General features: G+C 47.6%; 1 protein-coding gene across 1 annotated transcript in view; it reads left to right on the forward strand.

The window, feature by feature from the left end:
• LOC145350504 (immunoglobulin superfamily member 3-like) overlaps nt 1-16,611 on the forward strand; it is a 37,695-nt gene extending 21,084 nt beyond the window's left edge. Inside the window, exons 4-6 of the mRNA XM_080199702.1 lie at nt 11,701-11,963; nt 13,292-13,636; nt 16,127-16,611. Coding sequence (XP_080055828.1) covers nt 11,701-11,963; nt 13,292-13,636; nt 16,127-16,611 — 1,093 coding nt within the window. The remainder of the gene's footprint in view (nt 1-11,700; nt 11,964-13,291; nt 13,637-16,126) is intronic.
• Nucleotides 16,612-19,130: the final 2,519 nt, after the last annotated feature.

Below are 19,130 nucleotides of genomic sequence, written 5' to 3' on the forward strand. Positions count from 1 at the left end.
GCTTCTCCGATCTCGCCCCATGGCTGGGATTCTCCAGTCCCGCTGCTGGGATTCTCCAGTCCCGCTGCTGGGATTCTCCAGTCCCGCTGCAATGAGCAGCAATTTGGCTGAACGACAAATTCTCTGTTCCCGCTGGCAGTGGTGGTGGGATGTGAATGGCCGGAGAATTCCAGCCTGAGTCTTCGGTCTAGAGGATAAGGAATGTCGCTCCGTATTCTCAGAAAGGTTGGTGACAAAAACTAAAGTTACTGATGTATGAGCTTAATATTGATTGTGGGAACTTTGGACCCATTCTTAGTTTTCGACAGAGTTACTGAGCAATTGAATGTGTGTGAGCTAATTGGAGAGTCAGTTTTGGTCTGTACAGGACCGGCCTTGTCTCGTTAAAGGTAGTTTTTGGGTGGTCATTATCATTTCACTTCACCCAAAGAAAGCTTCAAGGACAGATGATGAACATTCATTGCTCGTCCCTGACTCTGACATTAACCTTTTGTCAATAAAATAAAAAACTTTAGGCTTATTTATAGAACATAGAACATTACAGCGCAGTACAGGCCCTTCGGCCCCCGATGTTGCGCTGACCAGTGGAACCAATCTAATGACCCTCTAACCTAAACTATTCCAATGTTATCCATATGCCTATCCACAGACCATTTGAATGCCCTTAAAGTTGGTGAGTCCACAACTGCTGCAGGCAGGGCATTCCACGCCCTTACTACCCTCTGAGTAAAGAACCTACCTCTGACATCCGTCCTATAATTACCACCCCTTAATTTAAAGCTATGTTCCCTTTTATTTAACCCAGCATCATTAGTACATCCCAGAGTTCCAACACTTGGCTTAGTTCCTGCTAATATTAGTTACTTGCTTAGTTACTGCTCGTACTAATCCAGTACGTGACAAAATTGTTCATTTATGCTTCTGCTTTTTACCTGTCCAAAGGGTTCAGTGGTGACTGATGTCTGACCCAAGAAGTCAGCAATGGAAACAACTTGAAACTTTTCAAACTCTCCTCATTGCCTCTTTCCCTGAAGATTCCTCTTTCCCAATTGATATCTCCCTAATCTGTTCAATATAACAATTCAGCAGCCAGGGTCTGGAACTGTTAAGCAACTCTTTAGTAATGGCAATTTGCAAAACAGAAGCAGAGTGAATTACAGTAATTAACCACATTGCACTATTTTGCAAACATTCTGCTTCCTCTTTAGAATTCAGAGAGTCAGTGGCAGGGTCCATATCAGGAGGAGCTGGGTGTGAGCCTGGAGGTCCAGTGAAGCAGGTTTCACAATTTCATATAACTCACTGAATACTAACCCTGCCCTCCCCACCCCTGCCAGGAGTTAACAGCAGGATAATGGGCATGCTGGAAGTGTCAACATCACTGAGACACGCAGTCCCAACACTGAGACACACAGTCACAACACTGAAACACACTGTCCCAACACTGAGACACACAGTCCCAACACTGAGACACTCAGTCCCAACACTGAGACACACAGTCCCAACACTGAGACACACTGTCCCAACACTGAGACACACTGTCCCAACACTGAGACACTCAGTCCCAACACTGAGACACACAGTCCCAACACTGAGACACACTGTCCCAACACTGAGACACACAGTCCTAACACTGAGACACACACTGTCCCAACACTGAGACACACAGTCCCTACACTGAGACACACTGTCCCAACACTGAGACACACTGTCCCAACACTGAGACACTCAGTCCCAACACTGAGACACACAGTCCCAACACTGAGACACACTGTCCCAACACTGAGACACACAGTCCTAACACTGAGACACACACTGTCCCAACACTGAGACACACAGTCCCAACACTGAGACACACTGTCCCAACACTGAGACACACAGTCCCAACACTGAGACACACAGTCCTAACACTGAGACACACAGTCCCAACACTGAGACACACTGTCCCAACACTGAGACACACAGTCCCAACACTGAGACACACAGTCCTAACACTGAGACACACACTATCCCAACACTGAGACACACAGTCCCAACACTGAAACACACAGTCCCAACACTGAGACACGCAGTCCTAACACTGAGACACACAGTCCTAACACTGAGACACACACTGTCCCAACACTGAGACACACTGTCCCAACACTGAGACACACAGTCCTAACACTGAGACACACACTATCCCAACACTGAGACACACAGTCCCAACACTGAGACACACAGTCCTAACACTGAGACACACACTATCCCAACACTGAGACACACAGTCCCAACACTGAAACACACAGTCCCAACACTGAGACACGCAGTCCCAACACTGAGACACACAGTCCCAACACTGAGACACACTGTCCCAACACTGAGACACACAGTCCTAACACTGAGACACACACTGTCCCAACACTGAGACACACAGTCCCAACACTGAGACACACTGTCCCAACACTGAGACACACAGTCCCAACACTGAGACACACAGTCCTAACACTGAGACACACAGTCCCAACACTGAGACACACTGTCCCAACACTGAGACACACAGTCCCAACACTGAGACACACAGTCCTAACACTGAGACACACACTATCCCAACACTGAGACACACAGTCCCAACACTGAAACACACAGTCCCAACACTGAGACACGCAGTCCTAACACTGAGACACACAGTCCTAACACTGAGACACACACTGTCCCAACACTGAGACACACTGTCCCAACACTGAGACACACAGTCCTAACACTGAGACACACACTATCCCAACACTGAGACACACAGTCCCAACACTGAGACACACAGTCCTAACACTGAGACACACACTATCCCAACACTGAGACACACAGTCCCAACACTGAAACACACAGTCCCAACACTGAGACACGCAGTCCCAACACTGAGACACACAGTCCCAACACTGAGACACGCAGTCCCAACACTGAGACACACAGTCCTAACACTGAGACACACACTGTCCCAACACTGAGACATACTGTCCCAACACTGAGACACACAGTCCTAACACTGAGACACACACTATCCCAACACTGAGACACACAGTCCCAACACTGAAACACACAGACCCAACACTGAGACACGCAGTCCCAACACTGAGACACACAGTCCCAACACTGAGACACGCAGTCCCAACACTGAGACACGCAGTCCCAACACTGAGACACGCAGTCCTAACACTGAGACACACAGTCCCAACACTGAAACACACAGTCCCAACACTGAGACACACAGTCCCAACACTGAAACACACAGTCCCAACACTGAGACACACAGTCCCAACACTGAGACACACAGTCCTAACACTGAGACACACAGTCCCAACACTGAGACACGCAGTCCCAACACTGAGACACACAGTCCCAACACTGAGACACATAGAGTCCTAACAGTGAGACACGCACTCTCCCAACACTGAGACACACAGTCCCAACACTGAGACACACAGTGCCAACACTGAGACGCACACTGTCCCAACAGTGAGACACACAGCCCCAACACTGAGACACACAGTCCCAACACTGAGACACACAGTCCCAACACTGAGACACACAGTCCCAACACTGAGACACACTGTCCCAACACTGAGACACGCAGTCCCAACACTGAGACACACAGTCCCAACACTGAGACGCACACTGTCCCAACACTGAGACACGCAGTCCCAACACTGAGACACTCAGTCCCAACACTGAGACACACTGTCCCAACACTGAGACACACAGTCCCAACACTGAGACACACTGTCCCAACACTGAGACACATAGAGTCCTAACAGTGAGACACGCACTCTCCCAACACTGAGACACACAGTCCCAACACTGAGACACACAGTCCCAACACTGAGGCACACAGTCACAACACTGAGACACTCAGTCCCAACACTGAGACACACTGTCCCAACACTGAGACACACAGTCCCAACACTGAGACACACTGTCCCAACACTGAGACACACTGTCCCAACACTGAGACAGACTGTCCCAACACTGAGACACACAGTCCCAACACTGAGACACATAGAGTCCTAACAGTGAGACACGCACTCTCCGAACACTGAGACACACTGTCCCAACAGTGAGACACTCAGCCCCAACACTGAGACACACAGTCCTAACACTGAGACACACACTATCCCAACACTGAGACACACAGTCCCAACACTGAAACACACAGTCCCAACACTGAGACACGCAGTCCCAACACTGAGACACACAGTCCCAACACTGAGACACACTGTCCCAACACTGAGACACACAGTCCCAACACTGAGACACACTGTCCCAACACTGAGACACATAGAGTCCTAACAGTGAGACACGCACTCTCCCAACACTGAGACACACAGTCCCAACACTGAGACACACAGTCCTAACACTGAGACACACAGTCCCAACACTGAGACACACTGTCCCAACACTGAGACACACAGTCCCAACACTGAGACACACAGTCCTAACACTGAGACACACACTATCCCAACACTGAGACACACAGTCCCAACACTGAAACACACAGTCCCAACACTGAGACACGCAGTCCTAACACTGAGACACACAGTCCTAACACTGAGACACACACTGTCCCAACACTGAGACACACTGTCCCAACACTGAGACACACAGTCCTAACACTGAGACACACACTATCCCAACACTGAGACACACAGTCCCAACACTGAGACACACAGTCCTAACACTGAGACACACACTATCCCAACACTGAGACACACAGTCCCAACACTGAAACACACAGTCCCAACACTGAGACACGCAGTCCCAACACTGAGACACACAGTCCCAACACTGAGACACGCAGTCCCAACACTGAGACACACAGTCCTAACACTGAGACACACACAGTCCCAACACTGAGACACACTGTCCCAACACTGAGACACACAGTCCTAACACTGAGACACACACTATCCCAACACTGAGACACACAGTCCCAACACTGAAACACACAGTCCCAACACTGAGACACGCAGTCCCAACACTGAGACACACAGTCCCAACACTGAGACACGCAGTCCCAACACTGAGACACACAGTCCCAACACTGAGACACGCAGTCCCAACACTGAGACACGCAGTCCTAACACTGAGACACACAGTCCCAACACTGAAACACACAGTCCCAACACTGAGACACACAGTCCCAACACTGAAACACACAGTCCCAACACTGAGACACACAGTCCCAACACTGAGACACACAGTCCCAACACTGAGACACATAGAGTCCTAACAGTGAGACACGCACTCTCCCAACACTGAGACACACAGTCCCAACACTGAGACACACAGTGCCAACACTGAGACGCACACTGTCCCAACAGTGAGACACACAGCCCCAACACTGAGACACACAGTCCCAACACTGAGACACACAGTCCCAACACTGAGACACACAGTCCCAACACTGAGACACACTGTCCCAACACTGAGACACGCAGTCCCAACACTGAGACACACAGTCCCAACACTGAGACGCACACTGTCCCAACACTGAGACACACAGTCCCAATACTGAGACACACTGTCCCAACACTGAGACACGCAGTCCCAACACTGAGACACTCAGTCCCAACACTGAGACACACTGTCCCAACACTGAGACACACAGTCCCAACACTGAGACACACTGTCCCAACACTGAGACACATAGAGTCCTAACAGTGAGACACGCACTCTCCCAACACTGAGACACACAGTCCCAACACTGAGACACACAGTCCCAACACTGAGGCACACAGTCACAACACTGAGACACTCAGTCCCAACACTGAGACACACTGTCCCAACACTGAGACACACAGTCCCAACACTGAGACACACTGTCCCAACACTGAGACACACTGTCCCAACACTGAGACAGACTGTCCCAACACTGAGACACACAGTCCCAACACTGAGACACATAGAGTCCTAACAGTGAGACACGCACTCTCCGAACACTGAGACACACTGTCCCAACAGTGAGACACACAGCCCCAACACTGAGACACACAGTCCCAACACTGAGACACGCAGTCCCAACACTGAGACACACAGTCCCAACACTGAGACACACTGTCCCAACACTGAGACACACAGTCCCAACACTGAGACACACTGTCCCAACACTGAGACACATAGAGTCCTAACAGTGAGACACGCACTCTCCCAACACTGAGACACACAGTCCCAACACTGAGACACACTGTCCCAACACTGAGACACACAGTCCCAACACTGAGACACACAGTCCTAACACTGAGACACACACTATCCCAACACTGAGACACACAGTCCCAACACTGAAACACACAGTCCCAACACTGAGACACGCAGTCCTAACACTGAGACACACAGTCCTAACACTGAGACACACACTGTCCCAACACTGAGACACACTGTCCCAACACTGAGACACACAGTCCTAACACTGAGACACACACTATCCCAACACTGAGACACACAGTCCCAACACTGAGACACACAGTCCTAACACTGAGACACACACTATCCCAACACTGAGACACACAGTCCCAACACTGAAACACACAGTCCCAACACTGAGACACGCAGTCCCAACACTGAGACACACAGTCCCAACACTGAGACACGCAGTCCCAACACTGAGACACACAGTCCTAACACTGAGACACACACTGTCCCAACACTGAGACACACTGTCCCAACACTGAGACACACAGTCCTAACACTGAGACACACACTATCCCAACACTGAGACACACAGTCCCAACACTGAAACACACAGTCCCAACACTGAGACACGCAGTCCCAACACTGAGACACACAGTCCCAACACTGAGACACGCAGTCCCAACACTGAGACACACAGTCCCAACACTGAGACACGCAGTCCCAACACTGAGACACGCAGTCCTAACACTGAGACACACAGTCCCAACACTGAAACACACAGTCCCAACACTGAGACACACAGTCCCAACACTGAAACACACAGTCCCAACACTGAGACACACAGTCCCAACACTGAGACACACAGTCCTAACACTGAGACACACAGTCCCAACACTGAGACACGCAGTCCCAACACTGAGACACACAGTCCCAACACTGAGACACATAGAGTCCTAACAGTGAGACACGCACTCTCCCAACACTGAGACACACAGTCCCAACACTGAGACACACAGTGCCAACACTGAGACGCACACTGTCCCAACAGTGAGACACACAGCCCCAACACTGAGACACACAGTCCCAACACTGAGACACACAGTCCCAACACTGAGACACACAGTCCCAACACTGAGACACACTGTCCCAACACTGAGACACGCAGTCCCAACACTGAGACACACAGTCCCAACACTGAGACGCACACTGTCCCAACACTGAGACACACAGTCCCAATACTGAGACACACTGTCCCAACACTGAGACACGCAGTCCCAACACTGAGACACTCAGTCCCAACACTGAGACACACTGTCCCAACACTGAGACACACAGTCCCAACACTGAGACACACTGTCCCAACACTGAGACACATAGAGTCCTAACAGTGAGACACGCACTCTCCCAACACTGAGACACACAGTCCCAACACTGAGACACACAGTCCCAACACTGAGGCACACAGTCACAACACTGAGACACTCAGTCCCAACACTGAGACACACTGTCCCAACACTGAGACACACAGTCCCAACACTGAGACACACTGTCCCAACACTGAGACACACTGTCCCAACACTGAGACAGACTGTCCCAACACTGAGACACACAGTCCCAACACTGAGACACATAGAGTCCTAACAGTGAGACACGCACTCTCCGAACACTGAGACACACTGTCCCAACAGTGAGACACACAGCCCCAACACTGAGACACACAGTCCCAACACTGAGACACGCAGTCCCAACACTGAGACACACAGTCCCAACACTGAGACACACTGTCCCAACACTGAGACACGCAGTCCCAACACTGAGACACACAGTCCCAACACTGAGACGCACACTGTCCCAACACTGAGACGCACACTGTCCCAATACTGAGACACACTGTCCCAACACTGAGACACGCAGTCCCAACACTGAGACACACACTGTCCCAACACTGAGACACACAGTCCCAATACTGAGACACACTGTCCCAACACTGAGACACGCAGTCCCAACACTGAGACACTCAGTCCCAACACTGAGACACACTGTCCCAACACTGAGACACGCAGTCCCAACACTGAGACACGCAGTCCCAACACTGAGACGCACACTGTCCCAACACTGAGACACACAGTCCCAATACTGAGACACACAGTCCCAATACTGAGGCACACTGTCCCAACACTGAGACGCACACTGTCCCAACACTGAGACACACTGTCCCAATACTGAGACACACTGTCCCAATACTGAGACACACAGTCCCAATACTGAGACACACAGTCCCAATACTGAGACACACTGTCCTAACACTGAGACACAAAGCCAAATGTGTGCGAAAGGTGGAAATCCCAATCACGTTTACTTGGAAACAGTTTTGAGGAGCTGTGACTTAAAGACAATGGCTGTGTGGGATTATCGCTGGACTATTAATCCAGAAACTCAGCTAATGGTCTGGGGACCTGGGTTCGAATCCTGCCATGGCAGATGGTGGAATTTGAATTCAATTTAAAAAAGTCTGGAATTAAGAATCTGTTGAAGACAGTGAAACCATTGTCGGAAAAGCCCATCTGGATCACCAAAGGCCCTTTAGAGAAGGAAATCCGCCAGCCTTACCCGTTCTGGCCTACATGTGTCTCCAGAACCACACCACTGTGTTTGACTCTCAATTGCCCCGTGAAATGATCAAGTGAGATGCTCCGTTCAAGGGTAACGAGTGATGTGCTGGGCTAACCAGCCCAAGTCTAATGGATACCAGAGTTGAGGGGGTTGAGCTATGATGAGAGGCTGAATAAACTAGGCTTGTACTTGTTAGAGTTTAGAAGAATGAGGGGAGATCTCATTGAGACGTATAAGATGATGAATTGGATGGATAGGATAGAGGTGGAGAGACTCTTCCTGCTCAGAAAGGACAGTAGGACTAGGGGGCACAGCCTCAAGATAAAGGGGGGGCGGTTTAGAATGGAGTTGAGGAGGAACTTCTTCACTCAAAGGGTGATGAATCTCTGGAATTCTCTGCCCGTTGAAGTGGTGGAGGCTGCCTCGCTAAATATTTTTAAGACGCGGGTTGATGGGTTTTTGATAGGCAAGGGGATTAAGGGTTATGGGGAGAGGGCGGGAATGTGGAACTGAGCCATGACAGATCAGCCAATGTTCTTATTGAATGGCGGGGCAGGCTCGAAGGGCTAGATGGCCTACTCCTGCTCCTATTTCTTATGTTCTTATGTTCTTATGAAAGGAGTTTTAAAAACTCTCGGGCTCTGAGCAGTAGATTTGTATCTCTGCCAGGTCCTGAGGACAGAAGCCTCGTTAGCATAATCTTCAGAGACTTTCAAATGTTGATAAAGTGGAATTAGGTGTTTGATGGAGGGTCGCAGCCAAGTTGACTGTTTTTGGGGGGTTAACTTTCCCTCTGTGGGTTTGCTACAGAATGTCAGCTCGACATGAGGCGAAGGCTCAGTGAATGAAGAGGAAGAATGTTATTTTCATCAGCCAAAACTAAACCTTAAAAACTCACCTGAGCTCGGAGTCAGAGTGAGGAGAGAACATCTGACACAGTTCCTGAACACAGTAAAAAGTCTGACAACACCTGATTTCAACTAAAGAAGAGGGAATCCTCGAAAGCTTGTGAGTTTACTATCAAATAAATCGATTGGACTTAAACCTGGTGTTGTCAGACTTTTTACTGTGTTTACCCCAGTCCAACGCCAGCATCTCCACATCATGACAGTTCCTGAATCCAGTGTGTAGAAACAAAGCTCACCTGGACAGAGTGTTCACTGATGAAATGAAAGTATAAAGGAATGGAGGTCAGAGCAGAAAGCTGGGATCCACAGAATGATACAGTCTAACAAGAGCTGGGTGTCTATAGTATTACTACAAGACAAGTGCTCCTTAGTGACATCTGGGAGCTTGTGCCAAAATCGGGAAAACGGTCCCACAAACTTGTCAAGCAACAGCCTGGCATTGTCACACTAACAGGATGCCCCAGACACCGCCATCACCCTTCCTGGGTGTGTCCTGTCCCATTGGCGGGACAGACCCAGCAGAGGTGGTGGCACAGTGGTTAGTACTGCTGCCTCACAGTGCCAGGGACCCGGGTTCAACTCCCAGCTTGGGTCAGTGTGTGAAGTTTGCATGTTCTCAGTGGTGTACAATTGGGAGGGAATTGCCCTGGGGGTTCTCATGGGCAAGGAAACCTCCTGCTGATTATCATGTACCATCACCCCCTCAGCTGATGAGTCAGTACTTCTCCGAGTTGAACACTACTTGGAGGAAGCACTGAGGGTGACAAGGGCACAGAATGTACTCTGGGTGGGGGATTTCAATGTCCATCACTAAGAGTGGCTCAACAGTAGCATTGCAGACCGAGCCAGAAGGGTCCCAAATGACATAGCTGTTAGACTGGGACTGCAACAGGTGGTGAAGTTTAAACGTTGGAAATCATTCTTACGCTAATACTGATCTCCTTCAGCTCTTTCTCTCACTAAACCCTGTCTTCCCCAGCTGTGTGTAAGTGTTTGGTTTGCCAGCACCCTGAGGGATTGTTGGGCAGTCCAGTGCAATGTAAAAGAGTCAATCAATTCTGATGGAGGATTGTCAACTTGAAAGATTATGAGCGACATGAATCTGGGTCAGGATTCGGCCACTTGGTCCCACGGTCCTGCTCCGTCACCCATGGCTGATCTGATTGTAACTGTTTCCCTGTGTCCCGAGGGAGCTGGATTCGCTGAGTATTCCAGCATTGTCTGTTTCCTTGATTTCAGATTTTCAAAAGGTGCAGTATTTTGCTTGGGGTTTTATTTTAGCTCGGCTCCAAATTAGTGAGGATAACACACAGTTATATATTCATCAATATACAGATTTTATAACCTGCTTTCAGGTTAGACTTTATACTTTCTCACTCCCGGAAGGATGTTGAGACATTGGAAAGGGTGCAGATGACTTTTACCAGGATGTTGCCTGGTTTGGGGGATATGGAGCATGAAGAAAGGTTGAACAAACTCGATTGTTTTCATTGGAGCGTCGGAGGATGAGGGGGGGACCTGATAGAGGCTTTCGAGATTATGACAGGCTTGGATAGAGTGGATAGTCAGAGTCTTTCCCCAGGGTCAAAGAGTCAATTAGTCAGGGGGCATAGATTGAGAGTGAGAGGGGGAAAGTTTAAAAGAGATGTCAGAGGCAAGTTTTCCACGCAGAGGGTGGGGAATGCCTGGGAAGAGCTGTCGGAGGAGGTGGTGGAAGCAGATTCTATAACAATGTTCAAGAGGCACCTGGATAGATACATGAACAGGCAGCGAATAGAGGGATATGGACCACACAGGGGCAAGAAAATATTAGAGAGGCATCAGTATCAGCACAGATTTGTTGGGCCGAAGGGCCTGCTCCTGTGCTGTCTGTTCTTTGTTCTTTCTTATTTGTTCCAATCTTCAATTATTTTCTTTTTACAGGTCACGAGGCAAAGACAATTATTGCCCAATCACCTGAGGTTGTGAAAGTGCGTGAGGGTGAAGCGGTGAAGTTTTGGTGTAATTTGCAGAGCAGCAACGTAAATAACAGAGTGGAGAAATTTTCTGTACACTGGTACTACTCACAAAATAATAATCACATATTACTGACTCATTATGTAGATGGCAGAGTTTACCGATCAGCAGGATTCTCAGAGCGATTTCAGCCTTCCAGAGATGTTGCCAATAACAGTTACATTCTGACCATCAGAGATGTGCAGCTCAATGACTCCAATGTCTATATCTGTGGGATTTGGGGACGTATCTTTGGAAGTGGAACCCGGCTGAATGTGACAAGTGAGTATTTTCTCTGCTTTTATTCCAAATTTTACCACAAAATCATCTGGTGTTCAGGGAAATACAATAAAACATTGTCACTTTTTAAACTAATGACGCTGGGGGAACATTTTAATCACATGATAGAGTTAAATCTGACTCAAACCCAACTGGGGGATTTTTATTGAACAAATGAGTAAGTGTAAACAGTGCAACAAAACCTCACAGAGAATTCAGTCACTCCAAGAAAACAAGCAGTAAAACAGAAAGCATTTTGTGGGGAACTGAGTGAGGAATCATCATGTCTGGCAGAGGAAAAGGAGGCAAAGGGCTGGGTAAAGACAGAGCTAAGTGTGTACAGTACTGTACTGTGTACAGTTCCGGGCACCATATTATAGAAAGGATATTATTAAACTAGAAAGAGTGCAGGAAAGACTTACCAGGATGCTAATGGGGCTTGATGGATTGAGTTATAAGGAGAGGCTGGATAGACTGGGACTTTATTCTCGAGAGCATACGAGGCTGAGGTGATCTTATAGAGGTCTATAAAATAATGAGGGGCACAGGTCAGCTAGACAGCCAATATCATTTTCCAAAGTTGGGGAGTCTAAAACTAGAGGGCATAGATTCAAGGTGAAAGATATACAAAAGGTCCAAGGGGACAATTTCTTCACATAGAGGGTGGTGAGAGTCTGGAACAAGCTGCCAGAGGTAGTAATAGAGGTGGGTACAATTTTGTCTTTTAAAAAACATTTAGACAGTTACATGAGTACCATTTACACAGACAAACAAATATAAAACAAAAATGTGAGTATAAAGGGTGTCACCTCAAAGTCTTACCCAACAGGAAAATATCAGAAAACCTCAGGGTGTGTTGCCGGTGATTCAGATTCCCTGCAGAGATTCAGGGCTGGATTTTGTCGAGTGTGCCATTCCCAATGGCATCACCAAAAGTGGGAGCCACTTCTGTTTGCTCCCCCTCTACCTTTCCCCATTAATTCAAAACTGGAGCGCAGGCATATGTGGACAGATGTGGCTGTTTAAGGCCAAGGAAGCTTTTTATTGGTGAACCTTGCATCAGCTGATGAAGTTACATCTCCAGGTGGAATATAAAATAACCTCTGCAGTGATGGGGATCAGGGAGAAAGGATCGGGAAGTTGGGAATGGGAAGGGAGGTGCCAGGGATAGCTGGACATCTCAAAATCTTTGAGATTTCAGATCAGGGCATTTGATGATTTATTTACTATTTCCCCAAAATAATGTCAGCTGATGCATTTTTCATTGAAACATTTGGGATATTTACAACCTTTGCACTATTTTTTAAGTTGTTGATATGTTTCCTTTAAAGGTGCAAATGTTCCAGTCCTGATCCAGTCTCCGAGTGTGGAACGTGTCACAGAGGGTCAGACTGCACGGTTACAGTGCACCGTGAGAAACGCCGCAGTGTCACACACTGATGTTCACTGGTATCGGGAGCTACCTGGGAAAGATAGGGAGAGAGTTTTAACACAGGATACAGGGAATAACATACACCGGAGCCCAGGTTTCACTGAGCGATTCCAGCCTTCCAGACACACCTCCAATAACAGCTTCATTCTGACAATCACCATGGTGCAGCCCAGTGACACTGCCGTCTATTACTGCTCAGTGTGGGGAGATATCAGTGGCAATGGGACACAGCTGAATGTAACCAGTAAGTCCAGTTTACATAACAATATCCTGAAGTCATCACCACTTGTGACCGTGTGGGAAGTGAGTATGTGAGAAATATCACAAACCCCTGGGGTAAAGGGAACACATCAGAAAAATAGACTGGGTGATCTCATGCACTTTTATCAAAGAATAAAAATTGTGCATCGCTCCTGATTTCTCAGTCTTCAATTCTTTGACATTTTCTCTGTTTCTCTGTTTCTGTTTGTTTCTAATCTTTCTCCCTCTCCTTTGTTTACTCAGCTTTTTGTCAGAGTGCTGTCTCCAGCTGTTTCTGTTTTATATTCATTCTTGGTGGGCATTACTGGTTAGGGTCCATCCCTAGTTACCCTTCAGAAGGTGGTGGTGAAACAACCTCTTGATCTGTTGCAGCCCATGTGGTGTAGGTACATCCACAATGCTGTCAGGATTGGAAATCCAGGATTCTGACCCAGTGACAGTGAAGGAACGGTGATATATTTCCAAGTCAGGATGGTGAGTGACTGAGAGAGAAGCCTCCAGGTGGTGATGTCCCCCATGTGCCTGCTGCCCTTGTCCTTTTAGAGTCAAAGTCATCAAGTTGTAGAGTGACAGAGCACAGAAATGGTAGAGGTTATGGGTTTAGAAGGTTCTGTTAAAGGAGCGTTGGTGAGTTCCTACAGTGCATCTTGTAGATGGTACACACAGCTGTTACCGTGTGTCCATGGTGGTGGGAGTGAATGTTTAATGTGATGGATGGTGTCCCAATCAAACACATTGGCTTTGTTCTGGATGGGGTCAAGCTTCTTGAGTGTTATTGGAGCTGCAAGGTAACATTGTGTGGGGAAATGTTACCTTCCACATATCAGCCCAAGTCTGAATGTTGTCCAGGTCTTGCTGTGTGCAGGAACCGGCTGCTTCAGTAATGGAGGAGTAATGAATGGTCCAATCATTAATGAACATCCCCACTCCTGACCTTATGACGGAGAGATGGTGATTGATGAAGCAGCTGAAGATGGTTGGGCCGAGGACACTACCCTGAGGAACTCCTGCAGTGATGTCCTGGAGCTGAGATAATTGACCTCCAACCATCTTCCTTTGTGCCGGGTATGACTGTGGATGGAGAGGAAAAAGTGAGGAAAGCAGTGAGCAGGGGGGGATTCAGGGAATTAGAGGTTTCTGGGAATATGATGTTGGACATGAGAAATGAGCAGGGAAGCAATGGAGGCTGCGATCAGGGAGGAGGAATGGGTGAGCTTTGAAGTTTGGCACACTGCTGGGTAGCAGGAATAGGGAGAGTCTTAGGGATGATGAACATACGTTAGCCGAGGCAACAATGTCCACATCCTGGGAAAGACAATTGAGGCAGGGATCTGTAGACGGAACAGAGCCAAGTGCCAGACCATTTCATCTCCAGAAACAACTGTCTGGCTATCTGTTCAATATGCTACTGTTGTTGGAGTTATCAGATTGGCCGATTATGAATGCTTGGCTGAGTTCCAAACTGACTATGGAGCTCGTCAATTAGATTGAATTCACTTGGTTTGAAGCAAAGTGCTTCTATTTATGACAGGCATTTTGGAAGTTTCAAGAGGTTTCTTTCTTTGTTGTTTTTCAATGCCTGTTTGTATACTTGAACGCAGTTAAGAGATGTTAAAGGGAATAAAACATTACCCATTGACACCACAAATGCCAATATTTATTTGACATTTCTCTGAGGTTTTAAGACGAATGGTATTTTTCTGAAGCAGAATTTCAAAGCCTCTTTGCTCATTGTGTCAGTTTCAGAAACATTTCAATGATTTCCCAGACGTGTTTGTAGCACATTGCTTCTATGCGTGGAGAATACTGGGAGAGTGGGTGTGGAGCATCCATGGGGCAATGGAAGGGGCATGGAGTTGCAGCAAGCATGAGGATCTGGAGGGATATGATGGGGCATGGAGGAGGCTTGAGGGTTATAAAGAAGAGTGGGATCTTGGCATGAATTTCCACAGATCACTGAAGGGGGCAGGACAAGTCGATAATGGAGGGATAAGTTCCGGATCCCTGTGTCTCGTTGTAACAATTCTGAACAATCCCAGAAGGGGAAAATCCAGGTCAGATTGATAGGATGGGGTAAAGAAGAGGATTAGCAGCAGTAAATCAGCCCGTGTGTGGTCACGCTGTAATCATTATACAGGAAATTTTAAACTTTATTCCTTTACTGTCACCTTTCATTCAACTTTTTAAACAATAACTTGAGTTCTTGCAATAATCAGCTGTGAAGATTGTGAAGTTTATCCGTTCGATAGTTTGTTTTCTGTGGGTGGGAATGTGCACTGAATGGATAATATCAGCAAATTCTAGAACATTCAGCAGATCCTCTTTTGTCCCCTCATTCCCTCCCTCGTTGCAAACAACATTTTCCATGTTGGGAGATTGAGAGAATTCTCTGCAAATCATTCTTGTAACTAGAAGAAGATTTCTAAAGTGTTGCATTTCAAGTTCTATGATTTTTCTTTCTCAATATTAACAGCTCCATTGTCTGACCCAGTCCTCATGCAGTATCCAACAGTCAGCAAGGTGCCAGAGGGTCAGGCTGTCGACTTACAATGTGCCATGTACAATGCCAGTGTGATTGACACTGATGTCCACTGGCATTACCAGAGAGCTGGCTACCACACTGAGTGGCTGATCAGCCAGTTTGTGAATGGCACCATTACCAAGTCCCGGGATTCCCACCATCGTTTCCAGCCTTCCTGGAATGTCGGCAGCAACAGCTACATTCTGACCATTGTGAATGTGACCCTCAATGATACAGCTGTGTACAGATGCAGTGTGTGGAGCTACATCCATGGAGCAGGGACCCAGCTCAATGTCACTGATAAGTCAATGCTGAGTGACTGGTGTGCGCCTGGAATGGAAGGAAGCAGACAGAATGGCAGAGTGCTCATTCAGGCCTTCATTCCAGAGATTGAATTAGGTTGGGCTCGTTCAGGATTCAGGCCTGGAGGGACATAAGTGAGAAACTGAATCACAGAATGGCAGAGGAGACCATTTGGCCCATCATGTCCTCACCATCGCTCTGAATGCTCCACTCACCTCACACCATTCCCCTGCCTTCTCCCTGGAACCCTGAACATTTCTCCACTTTAGATAACACCAGGTTAATGTCCAACAGGTTTACTTGGTAGCAAAATCCACCGGCTTTCAGAGCGCTGCTCTTTCATTCAGTAAGTGAGAGTTCTGTTTATAAACAGGGTATATAAAGACACAAATTCAATTTACAAAGTAATGGTTGGAATGCGAAAATTTATAGGAAATCAAGCCTTAAAGTCATTGAGAATGTGAGTGGAGATTGGGCCAAGCACAGGTTAAAAAGATGTCTCCATCATGACAGTTATTCAGATTTTGCAAACCCAGGCAAGTCGTGGGGGTTACAGATAGAGTGACACGAACCCAAGATCCTGGTTGAGACCGTGCTGATGTGTGCGGAACTTGGCTCTCAGTCTCTGCTCAGCAAATCTGCGTTTTTGTGTGTCGTGAAGGCCACCTTGGAGAACGTTTACACGAAGATCAGAGACCGAATGCCCGTGACCGCTGAAGTGTTCCCCAACAGGAAGAGAACACGATTGCCTGGTGATTGTCGAGCGATGTTCATTCATTTGTTGTCGTAGCGTTTGCATGGTCTCCCCAATGTACCATGCCTTGGGACATCCTTTCCTGCAGCTGATCAGGGAGACAACATTGTCTGAGTTGCAAGTGTATATATCGTGTACCTGGTGGATTGTGTTCTCACGTGAGATGATGGCATCCATGTCGAGCATCCAGCATGTCTTGCAGAGGTTGCTGTGGCAGGGTTGTGTGGTGTCGTGGTCACTGTTCTCTTGAAGGCTGGGTAGTTTGCTGCAGACACTTGTCTGTTTGAGGTTGTGCAGTTGTTTGAAGGCAAGAAGTCGGGCTTGCAAAATCTCACGATCTGTCCTGGACCCAACCCACTCGCTGTGTGAATCTGTCTCCACCACACTGTCAGACAGTGTATTCTGTATCCTAACCATTCACTGTGTGAACCTGTCTCCACCACACTCTCAGACAGTGCCTTCCGGATCCTCACCACTCACTGTGTGAATCGGTCTCCACCACACTCTCAGACAGTACATTCCGGATCCTCACCACTCACTGTGTGAATCTGTCTCCACCACACTCTCAGACAGTGCATTTGGATCTTAACCACTCGCTGTGTGAATGTGTCTCCACCACACTCTCAGACAGTACATTCCAGATCCTAACCACTCGCTGTGTGAATCTGTCTCCACCACACTCTCAGACAGTACATTCCAGATCCTAACCACTCACTGTGTGAATCTGTGTCCACCACACTCTCAGACAGTGCATTCGGATCTTAACCACTCGCTGTGTGAATCTGTCTCCAACGCACTCTCAGACAGTACATTCCAGATCCTAACCACTCGCTGTGTGAATCTGTCTCCACCACACTCTCAGACAGTACATTCCAGATCCTAACCACTCCCTGTATAAATCTGTTTTCACCACACTCTCAGACAGTGCATTCCGGATCCTAACCACTCGCTGTGTGAAAATATTTTTCTTAATTTCGCTTTGATAAGTTATTTTGATTCCTTGTTGTTCTCAATCCTTTCACAATGGGAGCAGTTTCTCCTGATCTCTCTGTCAGGCCTCCAGCGATTTTAAATATGTGTCAAATTTGAAGAAATGAGAAAGGATCTAAAAGGAGTGAATAGAGACAGGCTGTTCTCTGGCGAGGATATGATTGGTAAGTGGGAGGCGTTCAAAGGAGAAATTTTGAGAGTGCAGAGTTTGTATGTTCCTGTCAGGATTAAAGGCAAAGTGAATAAGAATAAGGAACCTTGGTTCTCGAGGGATATTGGAACTCTGATGAAGAAGAGAGAGATGTATGACATGTATAGGCAACAGGGAACAAATAAGATACTCGAGGAGTTTAAAAAATGCAAGAAACTATTTAAGAAGGAAATCAGGAGGGCTAAAAGAAAACATAAGGGTGCTTTGGCAGTCAAGGTGAAGGGTAATCCTAAGAGCTTCTACAAGGATAAGCTTCTAAAGACGGATAAATCTCCGGGGCCTGATGGCATCTATCCCAGGCTGCTAAGGGAGGTGAGGGATGAAATTGCTGGGCCTCTGACGCAAATCTTTGTCTCTTCTTTGGACACAGGTGAGGTCCCAGAGGATTGGCGCATTGCAAATGTAGTACCGTTGTTTAAGAAGGGTCAGAGGGATAACCCAGGGAATTATAGGCCGGTGAGCTTGACTTCAGTTATAGGCAAGCTAATGGAGAGGATCCTCAAGGATAGGATGTATGAACATCTGGAGCGCTGCAATCTGATCAGGGATACGCAGCATGGCTTCGTTACAGGGAGGTCGTGCCTTACGAATCTAGTGGAATTTTTTGAAGAGGTGACAAAAACGGTTGACGAAGGACGAGCCGTTGATGTCGTCTATATGGATTTCAGTAAGGCGTTTGACAAGGTCCCTCATGGTAG

Source organism: Carcharhinus amblyrhynchos, chromosome 12, assembly GCF_965287045.1.
Source record: "Carcharhinus amblyrhynchos chromosome 12, sCarAmb.v2.hapA, whole genome shotgun sequence".
Lineage (NCBI taxonomy): Eukaryota > Metazoa > Chordata > Chondrichthyes > Carcharhiniformes > Carcharhinidae > Carcharhinus > Carcharhinus amblyrhynchos.